The 26497-nt window shown below is 33.7% G+C and overlaps 1 protein-coding gene across 1 annotated transcript; it reads right to left on the minus strand.

The window, feature by feature from the left end:
• Positions 1-1218: 1218 nt before the first annotated feature.
• LOC124934156 (nardilysin-like) lies at positions 1219-26123 on the minus strand. The gene is made up of 19 exons (XM_047474638.1): positions 25748-26123; positions 25363-25438; positions 22876-22922; positions 21802-21914; positions 20431-20504; positions 20163-20258; positions 19921-20040; positions 15839-16072; positions 15102-15250; positions 13163-13319; positions 12645-12797; positions 11772-12151; positions 10367-10516; positions 6921-7103; positions 3934-4137; positions 3741-3847; positions 2788-2941; positions 2557-2678; positions 1219-1734 (listed from the first exon to the last, which is right to left on the minus strand). Exons 1-19 carry the CDS (start codon positions 26045-26047, stop codon positions 1494-1496), a joined length of 3060 nt encoding a protein of 1019 aa, XP_047330594.1. The 5' UTR covers positions 26048-26123; the 3' UTR covers positions 1219-1493.
• Between the last annotated feature and the right edge of the window lie 374 nt (positions 26124-26497).

Genomic DNA, 26497 nt, shown 5'->3' on the forward strand with positions numbered 1-26497 from the left:
TTTTTGTCTTCAACACAATGATGGTTCATGTGTGTGGTGGTCCTATGTGAGCTTTGACTCACCTTGGAATGCATTTAACGCTTCGTCCTTCTTTCTACTACATTGATAATTCATTTCTAATGCAATATCAACCCAATGTGCGGTCTAAAGTGAGCTTTGACTCACCTTAAAACGCATTTATTTCCTCTCCATTGATAATTTGTTTGCAATGTCAATTCAACATGTGTGATCCAAAGTGAGTTTTAACTAACCTTGGAACACATTTAATGCTTCGTCATACTTTCTACTACACTGAACATTCTTTTCAATGCAATGTCGATTATACGTGTGTGGTCCAAAGTGAATATTAATTCACTTTGAAACGCATTTAACGCTCCGTCTTTTTATTGTGTTGGACTTCCATAACACAAACTTCTATTGACATGTGTGATTCCAAGACATGATTCTCTTGAAACTCATTTAATGTTTCTTTTTTCTTCTTTTGGATTGGATATGCGTGGTGTTTTGAAAATCATGCGTCAGGTTTTTCCTTTTTTTGTCATTTTTATTTTAGACGTCTTCATGAAAACAATACAGCCCCTAAGCCATTGTTATAGACGTCTTAAAAACATTTAATAATACAAAACCCCTATATTAATACATGGTGTTTTTTTACCTCTGCTAATCTCATTATTTACCGAATTGCAGCATATTACTCATTTTTCAACTCGTAATAAGACTTCTCTTATTCGATCTCAGGGTTTTGGATAGGTTTAGTCCGGATTTCAGGGTGTATAGGATGTTAAGAGCGGGGATATTGTAGACGTTTTGGGAAGAGGTTTGCATAACCCACTTAAGCAAAGCTAACTGTCCAATTATCAACTTGAGTGAGCTTTTAAACTCCAAAAATACTGCCCTAAGACCGTCTTGTTATAAGCCTGCTCCTCTTCCATTTTTGTTGTAATGAATGACCTGTTTTGGATCTTATGCTCTATTGGCCAACTTCATTTTCTATCTATCCAGGAATACTCTTTTACGTATAGCATATACCATTGTAAGCATCATTCATTCTACAAATATCTAGAGAGAAATGTCTAAGCAACTTTAAGTCATAATGCCTCTATTAACCATAACATAATACAATCTCTCAACCCAATAACCACAAATCATCATTAGTCTATTACAACTAAAACATTCATATTTCCTATTAGCATTAAGATAAGACCGACTCTCAACTCGATGAAACAATAGATCAAATTAAATATTTATTATGATGAATCAACAAGAAACATAGATCCAAAGTTCACAAATCTCTTAAAAATAAGTCAACTCCATGAGTACACACAGATTAATCTAAAAAAATATAAAATAAAGCGCAAAGTCCTTTGTGCCTCCAGAACCAAAGGAAATAGCTCAAAACGTTTTTACATGAAAACAATAAAAAATGGAATATTAATTTTGGGTTGTAAAATTTGTCTCATAAAAATGAGTGGTGACACAGCTAAGAAAGTTCATCAACAAATGCCTGGATAGAATTTGGATGACATCTTGAATGCTGCAAGATCATCAATATGTAGGGATGTAGATTGTGTTTCAGCATCCTTCCATTCAGTGTTGCAACCCCACACTCGAATTACGAGACTGCGGCACATCGGTGATGATTTCGTCAAATAGGTATGATACCAATCAATAATGTCTTTCTTCTGAACGCTCTTGAGCTCCTCAACTTCCTTCTCAGACATGTCAAACATATACCTGAAACAACAACATTCATGTTATAGCACAAATAACAAACAAATCTGGGTCATCAATATTTTTAAACAAATATCTAGTAGATGGAATCGAATAACCTTATCAAAGTCCCAAACATATGATAAAAAAATAGGAAAGAAGCTCATTTTTTTCCTGAACATGAATCAAAAGCCGGATTGCCTCCCTGACCTCTAAAAATTACTCAAAGTACTTCATTGTTAACTTATAATTAACTTCGTTAATGTTATTATTAATATTTTATAAAGAAAAACAAAGAGTCAAGGATTGGGATTACAGAGCTGCAAAATTGTGTAGAGATGATTTAAGTAGTTTGGGCCATTTTTAAAAGTATAAGATGCAAAACAAGCCCGACACAAGTTGAGGAAACCAAATGAAGTTTATCCACAAAAGAAAAAAAAAATGTCTCCTTTTGAGCAGCAGCTCGGACACAGTTTCCATCAAACATAACCAGATCCAACTACTAACAACTCTTCTACTAGGTCTAGGGCATATGGAAGTTTGCACTAGTATCTCTCAGAAGTCTTTCAAAATAATGAAACTTAAATAGTTCAGTTACATTATCTAAAAAATGAGAAAAAGTCAGTATACACTATTCATGAGAACACAGATACAGTTCTGTGATACTGAGCCAATTAGAAACAGTTTCTAAAGTGCTTCAATTGAATTTGAGAAATGATTATTTTGACATATGTGAGAACTAAATTTGAATTTGAGGAAACATAAATCTGTCTTATAAGTGGGGAGGATTCTCATGGAACCTAACATTCATATATGCAGTCCAATAGTTTACACAAGGATATGTACCTTCCATCTACAATCTGACCCCAAAACCGATTAGTTTCATAAGAAAGAGAAGGATCTTTTTCCAACAACTTTGCAACTAATCCATTTTTGTAGCTATCAAAGGTTTTTTCGTCCAGTCCCTCCTGCCAAAAACAAAGGCATGAGTAAAATAGGAAATGGTAATCAGTGGGAAGAGTTTGTAATCACACAACACAAGCACATCAATTCTATTTCAAGAGGATGGCAACTTACCAATAGTCCTTTCACATCATTTAGGAAACTGTCAATTCTTCCTTGCAAGTAAATTGGGTTGTACTCTGAAGACTGAACACGAAAACAAAACCCTGAAATGCGGTATGTAACCCGTGGGCTGCAATCCACAACATAGCCTAGCTGCTCCTTTGTTCTATACAGAAGAACCCATACAGTCAAACAACTTAAGGAAAAATATGTGTCTTAATAGAAAATTTTGTCTGATCACTAGCATCCAATCAAAACCTATTTTCCAATGCATATTTAATGGTATCTAAAAATTCCTTTTTGAGGGAGAAGATAGGCTTCTATGAAAATAGAAAAACAGGGAGCTCAGAAGATAAATGTAGGTCATTTTGTTACCAACTCTTTTTCATGTTTCAAGATCAAAAAATTGTACTGTTTGCCAAAAATCAAAATTATCGAAAAAACAATTTCATTATGATCAAAACAAAATTCTCTACACATATGAAGCAAAAAATTATATTATAATTTTGATCATTATCAAGAAAATAATTTGTATTACCAAGCAACAAAAGAACACTATAATCTGGATCATAATCCAAAAGTAATGTCATCATGATAAAACAGAATCCGTAAACCTACGGAAAAAAATAATATAAATCACTTCAGTTTAGTTTTGGATAGAGATTGTGACAAAATCTAGTTTCCAATAGGCTCGTCTTAATATCTGTAAATATTATTGGATTATTAGAATCATTTTTTCCTTTGTAAACATAAAATAGATGTTTCTGGTATCTTTAAATAACCAATCTCAAGGCCAATCTATTTACAAGATAAATAGATATATGCATGCAAACTTGAACAAATATAAGTAATTCATGCTTCTTTAGGAGTTTCAAAAAAAGAATATTATTATGTCATAGCCATTCTATGTTATAGTTATTATTAAAAGCAGACAAATAATCATGATACTTTCAGACATTACATACCTAAGCTGATTGAAAAATGGTTCCTGTATAATTTCATCAAAGAGATCTATCAAGGCTTTCATTTTAATTAATCCAGGCCCAGATTCTGGTTCAATCTGGAAATAAAGCTGCATCAAAGAAACAAGAACCAGATGATTGTGCTGAAGATAGTAATCCTTTAGGCTAAATAAAACAAATCACCACAAACAATTACCTCAACCACGGAGTTTGTGTCCACCTTATTCTTCCCCCTGACATCCCTGGCAAGATTAGCTCCATTAGGAAGACACGTGATATATTCCTTATGCCTCCTTTCGAATGGAAGTGGAAGCACAGGGAAATTATTTGTAAATATATTTGCTATAGCAATTGATTCTTCCTCTAAAAGATTTCCATGACACAGGCCTTCAATGTAGACCTGCAAAAAGACAGTAAAATTTGACGACTTCTAAGAGCATCACAAATACACAAGATGGGATATGGATTCTTCACGAAGCATGAATTGGTATTAGCCAAAAGTGGTGACCAAAGGAAGTTTATATTGAAGGTCAAATAGAAAAAAAAAATAAAAAAAAAAAAATTAATGCAAAGAATACTTTAACCAAATTAAAGTGCATGTTTCAAACATTGACCTCATTTCAAAAGAGCTATCTATTGGTCACAATTATAACAATTGGATGTATAATAGCTCGGTTATAAAAATCACGAATGAGCTGACTTATCTTGAATCTAAATGAAGCCATAACACATCCTATCAATTACAAGAATTATATTCTAAATAAATTGTATTATAATTAGACACTTCATGTTCGCAAACTTTTCTTACAATATAACTACTGGTGAACTACTGAGGGCAGACTTAATGGATCACATCGGGTGTACAGATCGCTTTGCTTAGATATTGGACCCAAAATTAAGGTCACACATTATTAAAAAAATCACGTATTTATCAACCAGCTGAAAGAAGGAATCTCTTGATCGATTAGAATATTCATTCATTCTGTCCAAATCTTCATTTGTGGCAAAGGGAAATAGTGATATATTACTGGAATCTCTCCACCACCGGGCAATCACCGATTTTGTTACAAAATACCTACTGGTCAACTACTTAGGGCAGGCTTAATGGATCACCTCGGTGTACAGATCGATTTGCTTAGATATTGGACCCAAAATTGAGGTCACACATTATTAAAAAATCACGGATTTATCAACCAGCTGAAAGAAGGAATCTCTTCATCGATTAGAATATTCATTCATTCTGTCCAAATCTTCATTTGTGGCAAAGGGAAATAGTGATATATTACTGGAATCTCTCCACCACCGGCAATAATCGATACATCATTCGAAGCATGGAATATGAAGAACCATCTCGTCATGGTTGCTGAATTTAATGACAACCGATGTGGAAGAACATTTCCTGCTTCATACGATTGCTAAGTCAATATGGGATACGGTTAAATCCTGGTACTACTGCTCCGATAATAGCTCCACAGCCTCTCCATCAAGGAGATATGGATGCTTCTGAATATTTTAGCAAATTGTCAAAAAGTTGGCAATTGGTCGATACTTACGAAGATATCCATTGGAGCTGTCTGGAAGATGGTCAAACTTATTGAATCAACGTCGAACATCATTGTATTTATAAATACCTATTCAGATTAAGTTTGAATCTTGATCCACTTTGCTATAGAATTAGGGGACAAAATCCACTCCCATGTTGATCAAGAAGAATCAAGGCTGAATGTGATGTTGGGTACCAAATATACTCCTACTGTCAAACAGAAGACTGTAGAAGAACCGAATGCCTTAACCAGTCACAGCAACAACAAATTTAATTCTGAATCAAAAAAGGAAGTGACCCATGGTGCGACCACAGACGCAAAATAGGACACACCAAAGAGCCAACTGGAAACCAATATCTGATCGTCCTCCTCGAGCACATACCGCAGGCGTCGGAAATAACCCTCCCGATCTGTTCAGACAAGAACAGATGCATCTTCTAAGGCAGCTGACAGGAGGAACTGAGGTGTAGCCCTCTTCGTCTTCTCGTCCATCCACTGCATCTGCATTGTTAGGTAGTCGCATGGAGACTACTTTGGATAACAGTAAGCCAAAAACATGTGATAAGGATCCCATCACATTGACTGTTTATCCATTCTCCAAAATTACCCTCCCTTTTATCCATACGTATTAGTAATGGTTCCACCATACACATTCTTGGTTTCGTATCATTCTATGTCACACAGAAATTATTCCTTAAGCATGTCTTACATGTTTAAAAATTTAGAATGCAATTTATTGTGACTAGCAATATTGACTCCTGAATTAAGATGTCATGATAAATTTCCCCTAATCTTAGTGAATTTCATGACACGGATTTGAGGACAAGGACTGGATGTGCTGTTGTGCTCCGGTCTCTACATAATACGTGGAGGAAGTTTTAGACTGTCAAAACATTCTCATTTCAGCTTTTCATTCCAGTTTAGATACCAATATCATATTTTGGCATTTCAGATTAGGTCATCATAATTTCATGTATCTTTCTAAACTATTTCCCCCAATTATTTATCAATGTCAAAAGTTAGTTCTTTCAATGTGAAATCTATCAGTTTGCTAAAATCCCCGTATTTATTTTCCTCGAGCTCATTATACGTCTTCTAAGTGCAATGTTTCATAGCAATGTATGGGGCCCTTCGCGTGTCAAAACTCACAATACTTATCGATGGTTTGTTTGTTTGGTTGATGATCACACCCGTTTAACATGGCTTTTCTTATGAAAGAAAAATCCGAGGTTGGAACGATTTTCCAACAATTCTACACAATGATCGAAACTCAGTTCAAACTTATATACAAGTCATTAAACCGATATGTTAACAATTCTACCCAATTCATTATTTCAAAAGGAATTATACATATAAGTACTTGTGTTGACACTCCCCAACAACAACAATCTTTTTGACTTTAAAGATATAGTAATTGGACAAGACAAAATTACTTCCAGCACCGATACACCAGAGTAATTTCTCCGCTACCCAATTCATCAGATTTGTGAATAAGAGTCTTTCTTGTTTACTGTTAGTATCTCAAACTAAACCAAACCTTACTTTAGATAGGACAAAGAACAAAAAGGAAGCCATAGAAAAAATATACATCATTACCCAGAGCAGTCACAAATTAAAATTATCCAATATAACACCATACCTGAGAAAGAAGCTCTGGAATGAATCCTTTCAAATCATCAAGGTTGATGCCATTTAGGCAACATAATTTCTCATCTACATCCCAGAAACTCTGACAGAGTACTTCCAATCTCATATATGATGATTGATTTAAAGGCTTCATATTAGTGTTCCTAAGAGTTCTTTCCATATCTTCCTTAATAACCTGTCAAAAGGCAGAAAACGTTATGCAATATACAAGAAACAGTAATATAGTTGGAAATTCTCTAAACATGGTACACTCAACAAGTTGCAAAAAACCTATGTAAACTGAAGATTTTGATCAGTAGAACTACATCAGTAAAAGAGATCTTACTATCAGTTAATAGATTTTGTTCTTATCTGTGAAGGCAATGTTGTAGTTTCACAAACTAATTAATCGGTGCTATATAGTGATAATATTTTATATTTGAACGAGTCTTTATATTAGAACTAGTTTCAGTATATAAATTATAAGGTATTGGATAACTGTTTGACCTTCACCACACAAGAAAATTGTTGGATATTATAGACAAGATAACACTTAAAATTATGATATACAGCTATGAGAACAGATATTATTATTGTTTAAAAATAATAATAATTGTTCAGACTAGTGTTTTTCTCTAGAGGAGGCTAGGGTAGCATGATTGGATTTGAATAGGATACTATTCAAAAAAAATGTATCTTAAAAATAAATTATCAAATATATATTCTCAATAATAAATTTCTCTTTGGAATTTACCATGGTATCATATACTAAATTACAATTTAAGAGCTTCTTTCTAAACATAGCCACTAATGGATAGCATTTTATCCTTATTTGTACAAACTAGATTCACTTGATCAGTTACTCCACCAACGTAAACCCCAGACAGAGTAGTCATGCTACACTCTTCTATTGTTCATCTTCCTTTTTCTTTGTATTAACTTCTTTCATCGGTCCATAGTTCAATATATAATAAAGAATTCATGGAACCTCAAAATTCCTTCCACTCTACGTACATTAAATAAAGGGAACAAAAAGAAAATTGTTGTGAATGCGAAAAGCATTCAAAGGAAACAAAAGGAACTTAAAAAGAAAAGGGAACACAATTAAAGAAAATTAGATTCCAATAAGTTCAAAGAAGTCTCATCCGTTGCATATTCTTTTCTTCTTGATAGTTGCGAGAGTAAGGAGAATGAAGTTTTTGATATTAGCAATGACATGCATTTTCTCTTAAAAGATTCTGAGATTCTTTTCTTTCCAAATAGACCATCACATAATTGGGACAATTAGCTTCAAGTTTGAACCAATATTGTTTAGAGTGCTCTGATCATTCCATTTTCCCAACCTTCCCCTACAATTAATGGCCTCTCTCATTGGAGATTAAGGAGAATTTGGATAAAGGACCAAATTTCCTTTTCCATATGACAATCCAATGGAAGATAATCGGATGTCTCCTCGAAACATTCACAAAGAACACATCTATTTACCAAATGGAATCCCTTATTCTCGAGTTTGTCTTTGTAAGGATGCCACCGTGAATGGCTTCCCATGCGAAGAACGTGATTCTCGACGGTAACTTGATTTTCCATAAGTCCTTCCAAGGGAAAGTAGATGGACTGATGTTGTTGAGAGAAGAGTAATATGACTAACCTCAAAGCTTGGAGAGCTGATGAGATTTAAGGAGTCGTGGATCAACGGATCAACAGTAACTTCAGATAGAAGACGTCTAAGAAATTTCTGATCCAAATGTTGAGAGAGAGCAGTTGAGAGACGAGATGGAATCCTACAAATGTTTTGATCGCCGGATGAAGTGTATGAATCTGCAATATTGATATCTTTCTGGGCTTGACCAAAGGAAGGCTGGGTGTGAAAAAGTTTGGAATGAGGAAAATAGATTAGTTGGACGGTGTTGGGATGGAGTTGGTGGGTCGGAACAGTAGATATTTGGGTTGGCAAAAGTTGGGTGGGGTCGTCTTTTACAATAAAAGGCGGCTGGGGAGAAAACATTCTGATATGTACAACTAGGGGGGTCATCCATTTTCGGTGGGTGGTAAAAATTTGGGGAGTGGGATTGAGCGATTTGAAGACATTGGGATAGTGGGATTTCGCTGGCCTGATTGTGGAATGGGGAGGACACGTGTGTTAATATTTGAGCGAGTGGTACCCGATGACATGGAATGAGAATGAGACGCCTTATGAATATCTGGTAGCATCGGGATTGTCATCGCTATGGGAAACAAGGACGTAGGGCTGAAGTCTTTCAGCGAAACAGATGGACCGGATTTTCCGACCAGACTGAAACATTGTAGACGAGATCACCGTCATCAACGTTGATTCTAGCTTGAAGATTACATATTCTTGCCCATTTGACATTTTTCTTCTCCAGTGTCGCTTTGTTGATTGAGACTAGACCGCCACAGCTATCTCTGATCTTTTGGAGACTTCCTAGTTCCAAAGATGAATCAAAAGACCTACAAGCTTGATCCAAGCATCTTTGGAGAGCTCCGGCGTTGGGTTAATCTGCTAAAATGATTTCATCTTTGAAAAGATATTTTGTGTCCATAGCATGTCCATTTGTTCGTCTGCTTTCGATGAAAGAGTGGACAAATGTGACGCGTCGTAAAGGTCTCGCACTTCATCTTTGCCTCCAATAGAAGAGTATTTGACACGCACACTTGAATATCTTCCGCTGAAGAGCTAAAACCTTCTCTTTTGTTCACAGATGGAGATTAATTCCCATGCGGATGCTCGAGTGAATATGGGGCGGCGGCCTCAGAGGCTGCCTAGTTTAGTGCAGTATGATGCCTTACATAAGGTTAGTGTGAAAAGAATTGTCACCTAGAGGAATGATGAGGCAGAAGGTAGAGTCAGAGTATAACACCACAGATTGGACCTCGATGAATGGTTTTTCTGATCCTTGAAGTCTCCCATCTTTCTGTATTTCATATTTAGTTTTTGAGTTTAAGAAGCTAAGAGACGAGCATCAGAGATGCTGAAACGAATCGTTCATGGTTTCCGTGATCCTTTCTCGGTGCAGGAAATGGCAGCAGGTCTTAAGTGACCTTTGAGAATAATCATCTTGGTTCCTTAAAGGCAGGGATGCCTCCATAATCTGGTCGACGAATCTGTGAGAACATCCCTGTATGGACTGCGGATGAAGGGTGGCGAGGGGGATGGTTGTGTAGGGAGGGGTTGAATGGATTGGAGGGGTGGGTAATGGTATGAGGTGAATGGCAGTAGTTTCTCTCTCTTTAGAATATCAAAAGTCACTTTATAAAAGTAAGAGATGACTTGAGCTTACTAAATATAATTTATACCAAAAAAAATATATTGATTTCAATGGAATTCACATGATAATGATAAGAAACTATAACATGGGAACTCCGTCGCCACAAACATTTCATAAGAAGTAATAAGCGCAAAAACAAATGAGGTGTAATACACAAAATTAGTTGCAGTACCTTGAAACGGTCATTAGTTGGCAAGTAAGATCTGACCAGTGCCAAAACTTTGGATAATAGAATTGAAAGCTTATCATTAAAGCCATACACCTTTAGCTCTAGTTTGTCACTAAAAAGAGACACAGATGTCTCCAGCTTCGCAACACTGGCCTGTCAAGAGAAGTGGAAGAAAATTCTTGTCACATGCAGCACCAAAAGACATGTCATGCATAAGATCGTGGATAAAATGATTATGTGATTCAATGTCATGAATGGAATAAAGTCTGATAAATATTTCAATTTTTGTAGAATCATCTATTCCCAACATCTTTAATCAACAAGAGTATAACCTTAACACAAAATGTAAGAAGAATTGACTATTCCTGATAGAGAAAGTATACATGTCTAATAGTTACAGGACATGTGACAAACACCTAAATTAGGCACACTTACGACATCATCTTAGCACAAAACACCATTTTTACATCTTACTATACAGTAATATCATAGCTTAAAGAAATAAGAACATGAATGATTTATGTTTCAATTAATAACTACAAGGTCTGCTCTAGTGGATTCTGAGCTATATAGACATGCACTGTGATGACTTAATCAATTCACTGTGCCAATTTGATTTCTTCAAAAATATAAATGGTGAGCCGCAAAATGCACAAATGAGTATCTTCCTTTGAGATAAAAAAAACTGGAGCTCAATCAGCTATACTATAAATCCCATGATGGTTTGACTTCTTGTAAAAGGAGAAAACTAAGTGGAGCATAGCTTTGGGTTGGTTAGCCTCAAAATAGAAAAATTAAGCTGCCACAATGTTGTTAGACAACTGAATGGTATTAACAAAATCAATGGATGACTAGGAAAATGATAAGTTCTGCAGCACAAATTACGTGAAGTACCTTAAAAGTGATGCCATATTTGCAACTAAAGATGGAATAAAATAGAGTTTTTCGCCAGACAATGGAACACATCTCAAGGTTTTCCTATTCTGGATTTTAGGGTGTTTAAACTAGGGGATATAGTGTGTCTTAAGTCAGTGAAATTATTAGAGGCTAAACAAGTTCAACTGAAGCATGAAATTCACAAATAGAAATATCCATGGATTGTCAATTGAATTAACTGATATTCTAAATACTGCAAAAAGGAAGTACCAGCATGCATTGGAACATGACTAAAAATACATATAAGACAGTCTTAGAGTAAGCATCACAAAGACACCAAACTAATTTGAAAGATTTGTTAGAGAAATTGATAAACCAATAAGATGAAATCACTCTTGTAGTTGAGGGCTAGTTGAACAACTAAAGATCTTGAAATCATAAATAGTAGTTGCTTTCCTTAACGCTTAGATCTAGGATACAAATAAATTATGCCTCTTTTTTCTCATTAATTTGTAAAGAGGAAACCACCAACCTGATATATGATCTCATTGAGCTCATCTTTAAGTAGTAGAATAAATAATTCAGTCAACACATGGTTCTTCACACTTTGGTAAGCTCCCTTTAGCGCAATCCGGAAATACGTATTTGCACGAGGGAGTTTGAATGATTTGTCAAGTTTGTACCATAATTTCATTAGTGGTTCATCAAGTATACATTTTGGAAAAATTAAATCTGCTGAATCACTTGAATATCCATCAGCACGAATAGAAAAATCGCACGGAATGAACTCATTTTTTGCTGGGAGATGTAGAGACGTATCAATCTCTGTTGGGTTCCTCCATGATTCCATCAAAGATGTGGGGATATCTTCCTCAAGGTAATGTGATCCAAACCATGGTTCACATTGCAAATCTGTAATGCCAAAGAATGCAATACGAAGACTTAGCAACTCAAATCATAGGATAAAGACAAACTCATTAATAGGCTCTAAGAGATATGATGAGAATTTATGCAATTAACTCATCAACCCACAATCTACAATGTTAAAATTTGTTTTTGAAAAACTATTGTCTATCTTGAAATAGGTTCAACATTTTAAAAATATACACAAACATACTACATAATATTTTATGCAATTAACTCATCAACCCACAATCTACAAAGTTAAAATTTGTTTCTGAAAAACTATTGTCTATCTTGAAATAGGTTCAACATTTTAAAAATATACACAAACATACTACATAATATTTTATGACAATCCATACATCTTATAGAAATATTATGCAAACAAACAAACAAACAAACAAACATATTATAGAAAAAAGACCTTCACCAATTATAGAAAAAAGCTGAGTAAATAGAGCATCTTAGAACAACTCAATAAAATGTAGAACAAAAACATTACCTTCAAGCTTGGTGAAAGACTTTGATACTACATCGATTCTCATGTTTTCTGGGGAAAAGAAACCCAGCAGATATTGGATCTTCTCTTCATCCCAAATCTTATATGCATAGTCACCACATATAACATGCTCAGGGGGGTAAATAATCAGATTCTCTGCAATAAAATACTTTTACAGATAACTTCAAAAAGAAAGACTAAGATATAATCATCAGCCCAAATAATTTTATTATAGATCATGTGATGGACTCTAAATTATTCAGTCATCATAAAGTTAATGTATGCAAAAAATCATGGCTTCAAGCAAAGGATATAGAGTATAATGTGGAATGCACACAAATGGTGAAATAATAAGATGGGGCTCATTATGGAGTTCAAGGAATATAACCCAACCCTGAGCATAAGGTGAGTTAGATCTTAGAACAACAATATCTCTCAAGTATCTCAAAGAACAATTTTTTTTTTAAATGTTTAAACAAACAAGAAAGAAGAAGAAAAAAATATGAGTGAGCAATTGGAACCTGCAAGTTCTGCAGCATAATCATCTTGAGGTTGTTCTTCAGCAAATCTAAACTCCATATTTGCAATATCCTGAAGTTCCTTGAAAATCCACTCTTGCGGAGAAACTTGATGTAGTAACTTGAGGTATTGATATATATAGCCAATAATCTCAAAGATCTGAAGAAACCACATCAAATACACAAAAGGAAACACTCAGCTATCTAATGGTTAGAAAGTAATAATAATTATAATATAAATCAGTATCATGTGGAGAGATAAATGCTTAAATATATGTTGGAACTTTTCCATATTCTTAGTAACGAGAATAACTGGAGGTGGAGAATTAATGTACATAACAAATTATCTGCCTTCAAAACTTACAAGAAGAGGTAAGGTCGTGGAAAGTGGTGTGGGCCAAGGAATGTGTGCCAAGGCATAGGATTATTGTTTTGTAGGTTATGGCGTTATGCATGATTGCTTCTAGGGACAAACTGAAAACAATCAATGATAAAAAAAAAATTCTTCTATGTAGGTGAGAAGAGGAGAGTATCAACCACATTTTCTTCTAGTGCAGTTTCTCTACAACAGTTGGGGTAAAGGCTTGAAATATATGATTATTAGAAGAGGCCAGCATTCGAATATCATAAAAACAAGATAAATGATGTTCCGAGATAGGTAGTTTGCTCTCTAGTGTACTATAAGTGTACATTCATAATCATTGTCTATGAAGTGTGGTGTGAGAGAAATAATAGGGTTTTTGGTGGTAGTTCAAGAAACAAGGAGCTGTTTTGGAAAACAATTTGTAAGTGTTGTGTTACGAAGAGAAATTTATGTGCTAAATTTTTTTCAATTGACTCTTACTTAAAAAGTGTAGTTGGGATGCAGATGTTTTTCTTATAGGGGATGATTTGGAGTCCATTATGTGGAGCTATGTCCTGTTTTTGAATCTGATTTTCCGGTTGGCCCAAGGACATAGGGTGTTGGGTTGGAGCCAAGTAGGGTGACATTTTGTTGATGGCTTTTCTCTTTGTGGGTTTAGGTGAAAGTCTTTTGAAGATGATAATTTTGGTTGAGCATTGAGTATCATTGGATACATTGTTTCAGTTATTCTGATTTATAGCGTTTTTCGGTTTAGTAGTAGTAAAGTGTATAGCTCTGTTCATTTGGTTGTTTTTGGGTTTCAACACATGTTTTGATGTTGGGTGCATTGTTTTTGTGAGTATCGCCGCGGGCTGTTCATTTGTTTTAACACCGGCACATTATGCCTTCCCAACAAAATAAATAATAAAGAGACTTCTTTTTTGTTCCTTTCTTTTTCCAGCGACTACATAAAAATAAACTTCTTTTTCTAAGCACGAAGTCACTGCACAAGGCAATGATGACAGATGACATCGGAAGGATGAACACGGGCCTCTATGTCATTTGTCTAGATTGAGGACCAAAACTTTATAGAAGTTGGAACCATTTATAGACAAAACATTATGTTAAGTCTACTCTGCAAAAAATGCTTGCATGAGCTCCAACAACTTATTTACTTTACCAAGATAATACTAAGTTCAGGGGAACAAAGGATTTAAACTTAAGGAATTCTTTTGCTAGATAATTTCCACTTATTTAAAAAATCCTCTTATAATATTTCCTAAAAGATCAATCAGTCTGTTGAAATATATTATATTATATTATATTATATTATGAAATTGGAATAGTATCTTATAATATAATATTAATATGATTCAGAAAAGATTAGATTTGAATTTTATATAATTATGCATTCAGTTATTTATAACTATTTTTATGTTATTTAGTTTAGATTTCAAATCTTGCACTTTTGTAAGAGAAAAACAAAGAATTTTGTGAATTAAATTGAGAAAGATTGTTATTCGATGATAACTTATGAGTTATAATATATTTCAATAGAGTCAAGCATGGATACCAATGAAACCAAGATCAAGCACTTACCTTTTCCATGCCAGAGTCAGTAAGATAAATGGATACACCAAAAACATAACCAATCAACGAACGATGCATCCCTTCATCTCCAACACCAGAAGATATCGAAGTTGCCCAACCTTTAGCTTTTAGAATGAAAAGCAAACTCCCTCTACCCTCTGTACATTAACACGTTGTATTTTCCACAAAGATTTATACCTCTATATAATGAGAATAAAATAGCAGAATATAATTTAAAAAGAGCAATTGTAACACAAATAGAATAATTCATACTGTCAGACATAACAGATCTACCGAAATGCAAATGAGAATATAAAACTGACTAAGAACAGTGGCACAATAGCTATGGCATCTAGTAGACAATCATCTCTTGCATAACAAACATATACTTTTTTCACCAATTTGAACACATACCCCTTCAGATCATCATGGTGCCTTAGCATATGGCATTAGGATGAAAAAGAAACAAGTACAGATATGCATGATATAAATCTTGAATGCTCTAAGAGGGGAATCATCTCATCTATAGCAGTCAGCAAACAACTTCTAACACTTGGAAAATTTGGACACAACTTTTATAATTCTAGCCTAAACATATAAAAATCTATCCTTGTTATTGTCGAATAATAATTAGGTTTCAGCAAATAACAATATTAACTGCTTCCAAAAACTGAAATAGCTAATATAACAAGGACTTCTATATACATTTTAGTTGAAGAACATTTACATGGAAAAGAAAAACTCACCATGCCCAATTAGATGAGCAAGATAATCTTCTGATTTCTTCAGATAGTCCTTTCGGAGGCAAGGTAGCGCCCAGGACAAATTAAGTATATGAACATCTTTAACTGCCTCCAGCTTGTAAATTTTACCGGCTTTCCAGATCTGATTCTCCATCTTAATTTCTTGCTTTAATGACGGACCTTTTCTGATACAGCTAAATAACTCGATTACCCAGCTCTCGAGCACATCTAAAGTTTCTGTAGTATCCAGACAAAGAAGTTAAGGACATCAATCTGAGACAACCAGTACCACTCTTTTATCATTAAATAAATATACCCAGTTAAAGTCATAGCCTATAAGTGTATAAGATAGTTCAGATAGATAGAATTTCAATAAATTAACTTTGTGACAGAAACATGCAAAGTTAATTGAGTCTTTTGACCTAAGAGGTTGAAATCTCATTTTTTATTTCCACTCAGAACACACTTATTCAAATTTGGAGTCATGGCGGTGAGATGTTGTGCTAACCTCCTAAATGAAATAAATATTCGTCAAAAAAAAATCAAATCATACAGAGAACATCTTCATTTATGTAAACAATTGTGGTGTTAGATTTTGAGGTGAATTGTCGTTTGAACAGATGTGCTAGGCGTGCGTGTCTCACTTACATACTTTGGAATATAGGCAAAGCCAATACATGTAACAAAAGCCTTTATAACAAAGAAACAAAATGTGATATTTTACATTATTCCATAGGATGTTTAGTACATTTTTTTACTCATTTCTCAATGCAATTGGTTCATCGCAGTGTAAGTTGTTTTTTACTTGCATCAAAGGATCTAGAGTAGGGTTTATAAGAGTGTTCATTAGTTCTTGGTTCTGTATTCCTCTTATTGTTGACACTAACAGGAGTGAGAATGTGAGTAGGATTAAACTTAGGTGGAATGGGTCTTTTAAAATCTGACATGTTAAGAGATTTGGTTATGGTGGAATTGTATGATGAGTATAAGCTCTGGAGTGTCAGTTGGATTTGATAGATAAAGTGTGGACTCCCAATACTGAGATTCATATTGTTGGTTCTCCCATTAGCTCAGTCTTGCGGAGAAGGATTCAATATAAAAGAAAGTGACACCATTGAGTGGTATGTCTTTTTAGTTAATGGAGAGTAACATTTGTACCCTCTTTGATTGGGTGAATATCCTAAGAGGACACTTAATAGCTCTTGGGTCAAGTTTTAACATGGTGGGGTGAGTGATGGTAGACAAAGGTCGAGCAACCAAAGACCTTTGAACGGATGATAGGTGACAAAAATTTGGTGCGAGGAAAAGCTTGGAACAGAGTGGGGAAAGGTGTTGGAATTTCAAGCCCTTGTAGGTAACCTATTAATTACATGGATAAGATGTGATTACATCCATGATCCCTAAAACCTGTTAAGCATATAACTTAAGTGATGAACACTAGGGCTTTGACTACTTCAAGAATGTGCCTATTTTTCCTTTCTACATCATTTTGTTGAGGTAAATTTACACAACAACTTGTATGGATTATCCGAAGTGAAGAAAGGTAGGACGCAAAAAGAGAGCTAAATATTCTCTAGCATTTTTTTTTTAGATTTCAATTGAAATTTTGAATTAGGTTTGGACAAGAAAATGAAACTTTTTGAATATGCTAGCAACCTCATACTTTTCTTTTATAGATATATCTACATAATGAGAGTATGGAAGTCGATAAACGAGACAAACCAGCTAGCTCTTGATGGAATTAGGACCCTCAAAGGTCACGTATATAAGTTACCTTTGGATGAAAACAAACTTCACAATAAAAGGAATTTTGATCTTTATAAGAAAATGTCTTCGCTTAAATATAAAGAACTAAGTCAATAATGCCAAGTTAAAATATAACTACTAGAGTTCGCTAAAATGATAGAATGAGATCAAACGATTAATGAAGAATTCAGTGGCATTCTTGGCTAAGAATGTAAAAACAAGACACTAGTTTAGCATTGCCAATTTTCTACTAGTGGAACTCTTTAAGGATAATTCCATTAAAAATCCTAATTAATTCTTCTCCCAGCACAATAGCTAAGATTCCAACAATGCTCAAACACCTTGAACTTCCTAAAGTATGATTATTGTATAAAAGATTAATTACCCGTCATATAATGTAATGTCCGGAGTCAATATTTTAGCTATTGTTTAAGGCTTGGATGGAATACAAAAGAGTAGATAGGAAAAAAGTTCACTTAGACGTATGTACTTGTACAACTAGCTCATTTAGACGTATGTACTAATAAAAGATCATTTAAACATATGTACTATCAAAAATTGGCTCAATTAGCCTCTTTTACTAACCATGGTTAACTTTTATTTTTAAATTTATATATTTATTAATTAAATATTAATATATTTTCTCTCTCCTTCTTTTTCATTAATTAAACCAGGTAATTTATTTTATTCTTAATTTTTTTTATTATTTTAATATTAATTTCTCTTTTATATATATATATGTTATCTTCCATTTTTATTAATTTTTATTTCTCATATTGCTTAAATTCTCATTTTTGAAAAATATTTAACAACTTATTTATAAATTTTATGTTTTACTGTAATATTTTATTGAATAATTTTTTCTTATTTAATTTAATATAAACAAAAATAAAATTAATAATTTTTTGTTTAATTTTATTCACGACTTATAGTAGTAAGTGCATTATTTTGTCTAATATTTGATTATTACTCTTTTGGGTTTGATGAATGAGTTTTTATTATTATTCAATTTTTAATTCTTAATTAATTTATTTTTGTGTTGAAGAATTTTTATTGTTGAAAGAATTTTCATTATTGAAAGGATTTTCATTGTTATATTCAATCATTGAATCCAAACAATTTTAAAATAATTAATAATTTATGTGAATATAAATATAAGAAAGAAGAAAAAATATAAAGTTAAAATAATTAATGATGAATACTCATGTATATATATAAAATAAAATTAAAATAATCAATAATAAATGTTATATAGAAATAATAAAAAAGATAAAAAAAAAATAGAGGATTCATTTATTATTAATAAATGAAAAGGAATGAGAGAGAAAATATATTAATATTTAATTATTAAATATATAAATTAAACAATAAAAATTAATCATGGTTTACTAAAAAAGGCTAGATGAGCTAATTTTTGATAGTACGTACGTTTAAATGACCTTTTATTAGTACATACGTCTAAGTGAGCTAGTTGTACAAGTACATACGTCTAAGTGAGCTTTTTTCCGAGTAGATAAATACCTTGGGCTATCATTCTAGATTGAGATTGATTATGGAGCGGGCTCAAGGTACTACTCATGTTTTTATAGGGTAGTGAGTTGCTCATTGCTGAAACTGACTTGATTTTTGTTTTCTGAAACAACATTCGCCTTTCCATTTAGTTTCTAATTAGTTGGTTTCCCATGGATTCTCGAGCATTTATCTTTAGCATGCTATGTCTCTCTGTAGTGGTCACACCAGGCTTTTCCTTTGTTCTTTTTGTGTCCCAAACTTTAGATATAGAGCTACTATTAGGTTCTCATAATTTTGGCTTTGAGTAGATAAAAAAGTGTTAATATTATTGTGAGGGACAAATTCTTAAAATTAGTGAATTACACATGTAATCTATGCTTAGAAATATGTGACATTTTAGGTAGGGATTCTATTCTAGAATCAAATGATATATTAGGCTAATTATCTATTTAAAATTATTAATTAGATTATAATCCTTTTAGATTCAAATATGAGGTCAAACCTATAACATAATTATTATATGCTGAAATACTGTATTAACACATTTCTCGCACTGTCCCATCTACACAGTATTTAACAATCATAAACACAAGTACGCAACAGCTCCATTGAACAAGTAACATGATTTGCTGAGACAAAAATCCATCACTCAGTGGAATTAATAACTTATTAAGCTATCAGGTAAAATTCCATTTTGACATAGAAACAGGTACTGAAACAATTGGAGATCACTAGTGAAATAGATTTTGCATTCCTTGAGCAAGCACAACCAAAATAAGATTCAGCACAATATTAAGAAAGATGAAAAGCCAGAACCTAAAACTTACCTCCTCCAATGACTACTAGTTTCATCACACCACCATGGTAATGATCATTATACAATTTGAATATTTGCTCCCGCAAGTTAACTCCTTTTTCCATTGCATCAACCAAGCTTTTCTTGTTCCCTTTCATTCAATCACAAGATATTATTCAAATGAAAAACATCTCAAGTAAAAGAAAAACATGTCAAGTAAAAGAAAAACAAGAATAAAAGAAAAGGACGAGCTGGACAGGATCATAACCCTACCCCAGAAGAAGCGATTAAAAGGATGCCCTGGCGCTGATGTAAAACATTGCAATTGTTGAAGGCGGCAAGAATCATTTTGCAGAACCTGGTTAAATTCTACCATGATGTTTCAACGCATGGTAAATCATTAAGCAAAAGGACACAGATCAGTAGAATCCAGGCAGTAATAATAGAGAAGCAGAAGATACAAGGAATGTTAAGGAAACCTGTATAAGAAAAGAGTCTTCTAATTGTAAACATCAGTTTCATATTTTACATTAATAATCACCTGAATCTACGGCGAGGACCTCACGATCCAAGGCTTCAACTTTCACCAAAGGTGAAACAAAAAATTGAGAAAATCTGCACAGAGAATGGAACAATACCTTGTAGTAAGCACATAAAGAATTATTGTTGTTGTGTTGAGGTAATACAACAGCTTCACATAGAGCATATGAAGATACACATGGACATCTAGTTTTTATAGTTTGCAAATTAAGGCCTTTTTTTTGGCTTAATGATGAAGAGTGACCCAGATCAGTTTATTTAGTTCTCTCACAATAGTACTGGACTTCTGAGATAATTTCATATACAGGATTAAGATGCAGCTAAAGAATTAATTTATTTATTTAAGAAGCAAAGATTTTTTGTTAACATCTTAGTGTAGATAATTTTTAGTAATAGTAATGCTCTCCTCATTGACCTCAAGGCAGTGTTTGAAGCTACAATCAAAACCATTAGACAAAGTACAAAAAATTACCCTCTTACTGAAATTACCCTTTTCAATAGTCATGCACGTTACAAGTTTATAAAGTTCAAAGGAGTCCAGCCCATTCATTTGTGACAATGTCCTTTGAAATGCATTGCTTTATAACGTGCAAAATTATCCCTTTTCAACAGTTTTAGTAAGATTGTCATGTAAAACTAGGATTAAGCATTTATCAATAACCAATCAGAGATTTTGGATTTTAATTTAATCCTTTTCTAATCTAGACGGAAATTCTAGACAAGTGGTTAAGTTTAAAATTTAGCCATTGTTATTTCATAGAGAAATGATATTGTTGATGTTATTATTAATTTAGAACATTCTACTTAATCAAATAAGTAATAAAAGAAATATATACACTTCAACACATCTGTATACAGTCTTTTGTTTTAGAAGAAAAGTCGACACAGAAGAAGAGTAACCAAAAGCATAAACAATTGTACGTCTTTTTTCATTATGCACCTAAGATTTATCTCTGGAACACCAGTTCCTAGAAACAGTTACAAGTTTCATTGGGATTTTAAAAAGAAAACAAAAAAAACTAAGATAAACATATTGAATTCCATCCAATTTATTTGGAGAATTATGCCCCTGAATAAACTGCAAGTGAAAACCTGAACTTCTACAAAGAACACCACCTTTATTTTAACAAAAACATTTTTATTTAATTATAATTTGCATTTCAATAATATCTGAGAAAATTAATAGTCATATTTGCTGCAGAACAATGATTCATTATTTGGAGGTAGGTAAGATTTGAAAGCTTCCATCTAGAAAGAAAGGCATCTCTTACTGGTTTGATCATTTCATTAGGCCAAAGCAGGGTTCAGTCAAATGAATTATAATAAATCTCAAGCTTCCAACATATATAGAAGATTTTTGCTAATGATTTACCTTCTCAATGCACCTTCAAGAAACTCCTTTTTGACTTCAAAATGGTAGCATGTATGCTCAACCTCCGTGTAAGCATTTGATGTACCACCATGCTTGGACAAGTAACTATCATACTAGCAAATGAAAACACCAAACTATGATGTACATGAAAAGAAAAAAAAACTAGGGTATAAACTCAACATTAGGCCTAAGCTTTAGAAGATATTTAAAGCATGGCACGAATTTTAAGGCCAACTTAATCCTCTTCCCCGGGGATCCCAGATGAGGGAACCCTAGGAGAGCCGCCGACTCCAACTACCGTCCATGTAATGAAAGTCATGGCCTAATCAAAGTGGGCATCAAAATTTACTGTCTTGGGGAAACTTCTAAGATAATCCAGGAAATTCCTATTAGAAAGTCCTAATTCTGCTATTTTATGTAATCCATGTCTATAAAGTTATTAATTTTACGGAAATTATTTGCACAATTGAGATTATATATTGATGATATGCTCATTACATGTAAGGGCATGCTGGCAATTAAAAGCTGATGGGAATGGAGTTTCAATTGAAAGATCTTGGCAAGGCTAAGAGGCTACTAGGAATGGAGATCACAAGGGACATCAAGAGAGGTTTGTTGAACATTGAGCAAGTAAGTTACCTAGAGAATGTGATGTCCAGATTCTCCATGGAAGGCTGCAAGGGAGTGTCAACAAAAAGAACCTGTATATTATTGTCAAACAAACTCTTATGGGTAGGTGATAGGGAAAGAAGGATAGCCTAATAGGTTGGAAACCAAATTTCTTAATTGCTTAAGCTTTAAAATGATAATAGAGAGGTGGATATCTCCAGCCTCCCTAAGGTCCTAGGTTCGAACCCGTCAGGCGGCACATATGGTTAAATTGATCAAGTGTATTTACGGGCTATGTGCTTAACCCGTGGGGATTAGTCGCACTCCAATGGAGAAGCGGAACCCAACGTTCTCAAAAAAATGATAGTGTTAGCAAAAAAAGCTTTAAGAATAACACAATAATGAAAATATAAGATCTTTACACTTACGGAAAAAACAAACATTTAAATGAACAAATTAACCAACCTCATTTTCGTCCGGGAAATCTTTACTCCCCATGAAGAGCATGTGTTCTGTGAAAGAAACCAATAGAATTTTAGAAAGCAACATTCACGAAAACAGAAATAGCCAGGAAAGATAAATAGTAAGTATGTCTTCAGGGGAATTCTCACCCTCAAAAGAAGAACAAAAATAAAAATATGATTGTGTTGTATATGAGAATTCAGATTATATGGAGCATTAGTTCATTACTCCAGCATTTCACAAGAACGAGCTGAAGTCACTTATTTCAAAATTTCCTACACATATACAAGTTAGTGCACAAAAAAGGAAATCCAATGGTGACGCAAGTACTTGCAAGTGACATACTTGCATTTCTTCTATATGTAATGTGGCGAATATATATGATGGAGAGGAAAAGGATACTTGGTAGAAGGGATGAACATCAATCTTAAAGAGACACTATCTAACAACTTAATACATTATTATTTATAGTTAGAAACTTGTATGTATTGTCCCACTAAGGTAGTTCAGGTGGCAAAAGTGGTTCCTAAGAGACTAAAGGTCACGGATTCGATTCCCACTTAAAACGCCTTAAATGGAATTGAAAGTCATGGCTATAGTGTGTCATGTTAGCTTCCTACGTTCAAAGAAAAAACTTGTATGTACTAGCTAAGAATCTAAGATAGAGTGTTATATTAAATATAAAATATATAAACCAGATAAATACAATCGTTTTGAATCAATTACATAAACATAATATGAATATCATCATAATCAACACTATGTCCCATCAATCAACCATTCGATTAGTTACAAAAAGGGAAAGAATAAGGAAGCTCCCAGTCAAAGTGATAATTATTTGTGTGCATCTATTTTTTTAGGCCAAAGTTACATTCCATTAATACCATGAAAATCACGGATAAAGATGACTAGTAAATGTAAAAAGAAAACAACGAATAAACCTTGAATGTTCTTCAACAAACCTAACATTAAAGCATATTGAAAAACTGTTTGAAATCCAATTCTCCCAAAAATTCATTGCTAACATCATTCAACCTACTCTAAAGATTGTTTGAATCCTTCAAGCAATTATGCAAAGAAGACCAGCACAATGTATAAGCCAACGACATGAGAAGCATGCAAATAGAAACCAAAGAACTCTTATCTTCATAGAGGTGATGATGGCAAACGTCAATCTAATGATGACTAACTTGGTTCGGTTTTATTTTTGCAAAAAATGAAAAAGGCTCAATTTAGTGGTCCGTGGAAAGAGACATCAAATAAAAATCCAAACACACAACTTAACACAATAAGGAGTGTACACACAACTTAACACAATAAGGAGTGTACACATAACTTAACACAATAAGGAGTGGTAGGTGTGTCTCCTTCTCGTTTGAGAATAAACTCGGGAACAGAAAAAAAAAAAAAAAAAAAAAACCAGTCTAGTCAAATGTGACCTTGGACGAACACACAAACGGCACCGTCAATTCAAGAACTAGTACAAGAGGCTTAAGCTGCTAACGGAAGAAACCATATATATAGAGCAGGGTTTTATTTTAAGGGTGAGGATCTTAAGTACACATAAATCTTTTTTCATTTTGAGAAAACACATAATTCATTATTACTGATACTTGTGGAGAAGAGAATGTAAATCCAATCATGAACTCATTGATCTTAACATCATCAAGGCACAATTATCCTATTTTGCACATTTGTGTGATTACGACCAGTCGTTTCTATCTTGCATATGTCAAGATTGTCTATAGTAACGCGTTACCAAATTCAAGTTAAAACTTTTCTACAACCAATCCAAGAGGTGTAATGGCTAAATCATCGCTCCTTAGAGTGAGAAACAACATAATCATGAAAGCTTTTGGAAATCAGTTTTGATTTAAAAAATGGAGTAGCCACTTAATTATTTTTTAAACCAAAACTATGATATTTCTGTCAAGAATTAAACTGCACATTGATGTACTTTATGGTGCATGTGCTTCTGGTTAACCAAAAACGTGTATTTCGCTAACCAGTAACTAAGAGTTTGGTTTAAATGTATTTCAGTCATTTCAGTTCCAAATAGTTAGGAATAATGTTAGTTTGATTTAGTATTTACTTACTGCATTTCCCATGTTGTTGGTGGACACTTATTATTCTTGTTTTAGACTTTATAGTCAATCAATAAAGTTAGTTCGAGTTTTCCATTCTATAGTTCTTTTCTGTTTTCTTGTCATTTGGTGGCAGATTCCCAAGATGAAGGCAGTCCTGACAGTGAAACAAATTCTCGAGTAGAAAATGTCACAGAAGAGGAAGTGAATCCAAGGAACCCACTAATGAAGATGAAAGATTATTAAAGTGGAGCAAACTTGCCAGAAGAAGACACCATAGCACATCATGCATTATTTACAACTATTGAAATGCTATGCTTGAAAAAGTACCAGTATATATTAAATGGTGCATTATGCAAGTATATGTAATTCACTTTATTATAAAACGAATGGTTGTTAGACAAACCTAGAAAATGTGCAAGGCCTTGGGCATCAAAAGGATCGGAGAAGCTACCCATGCCCACGCACATTGCTGCTGCAGCCTGCAAAAAGAATCTGATTGTGTGAAAATCATGATGATATAATTGATAAAACTAGAACTAAATCCAGTGCCTATTAGTGTATAGTTGTAGTGTCCCTCCAGGTTACAAGCCAATAGTACCAAGATTCAACATTCAATACAGAAAATGACAATGATCTTGAGCAATCGAACACAACAAAAAGGTGTTAGATTTTCTAGCAGTATCTACAAATCAAGTTTCCAAAGTTGTCAACCATTAACAATCTCTACAAAGCAGTAGATACTGGCAAATGCAGCTAAAATGTGAATGGAATAGAGAAGACAAGTAAACCTGCTTGGACTGATAGACACTCTTTGCTTTACAACTTTGTTCCTCTTCGTTCTCATCTTCCTCGTCCAGGTCATCGTCACCTTCGTCTTCTTCATCATCGCTGTCCTCATCTTCGTCCTCCTCATCTTCATCCTCAGCACTCTCAACACGTTCAGTATTCTCTTCAGAGTAAATTTCGGGATCGTGAACTAGCAGAGCGCAGAGGCCATTCGGAAGTTGTATGTATCTGTACAACCGTCTATCAGTTGGGGACTTAATCACGATGTCATCGGACGAGAAAGTGCAACCGCCGGTAGACATTCTTTCTCACTTCTAAGTATCTTTCTCACTTCCTGATGCCTAGCCTAAACTTGCACCGCCGCACACAGGTAATAGTGCTTTGTGAAAAGTCCTTTGTATCTACCAAGTGGCTCTTGTTTAAATAAGGGGTGGGAAAATGGGATGTAAAATATGTTAAAAGAGAAATTTTCAAAATGTGACCTAAATTCTATATACATTGTAACTATTTTTTTTTTTTTTTACAATTGAATTACTTCATTACTTGGGCTTCAATTTGACCAATTTTAAGGACCTTTAAAATGTGTCATCTAGGTTCTAGAATTCATAATTTTAAGTCATTTAGAATATGGTAAATTTTTCTTTTTTAAATTTGACACCTAATCAATTTTGCAAATATTAGTATTTAAAAAATAAATTAAAAGCCCTAAATCAAACCACAAACATACCTAGAGTAAGTCATCTAGCACGGCA

The sequence above is a fragment of the Impatiens glandulifera genome, chromosome 4 (assembly GCF_907164915.1).
Source record: "Impatiens glandulifera chromosome 4, dImpGla2.1, whole genome shotgun sequence".
Taxonomy (NCBI): Eukaryota; Viridiplantae; Streptophyta; class Magnoliopsida; order Ericales; family Balsaminaceae; genus Impatiens; species Impatiens glandulifera.

Excerpts from the sequence above, each read along its gene's own strand:
- LOC124934156 (XM_047474638.1), bottom strand. The coding sequence starts at position 26,047 with ATGTCTACCGGCGGTTGCACTTTCTCGTCCGATGACATCGTGATTAAG. Across the intron at positions 7,104-10,366 it reads CAACTAATGACCGTTTCAAG|GTTATTAAGGAAGATATGGA; the intron begins GTACTGCAACTA and ends GCCTTTTGACAG. Across the intron at positions 2,679-2,787 it reads ATGATGTGAAAGGACTATTG|GAGGGACTGGACGAAAAAAC; the intron begins GTAAGTTGCCAT and ends TGTTTTTGGCAG.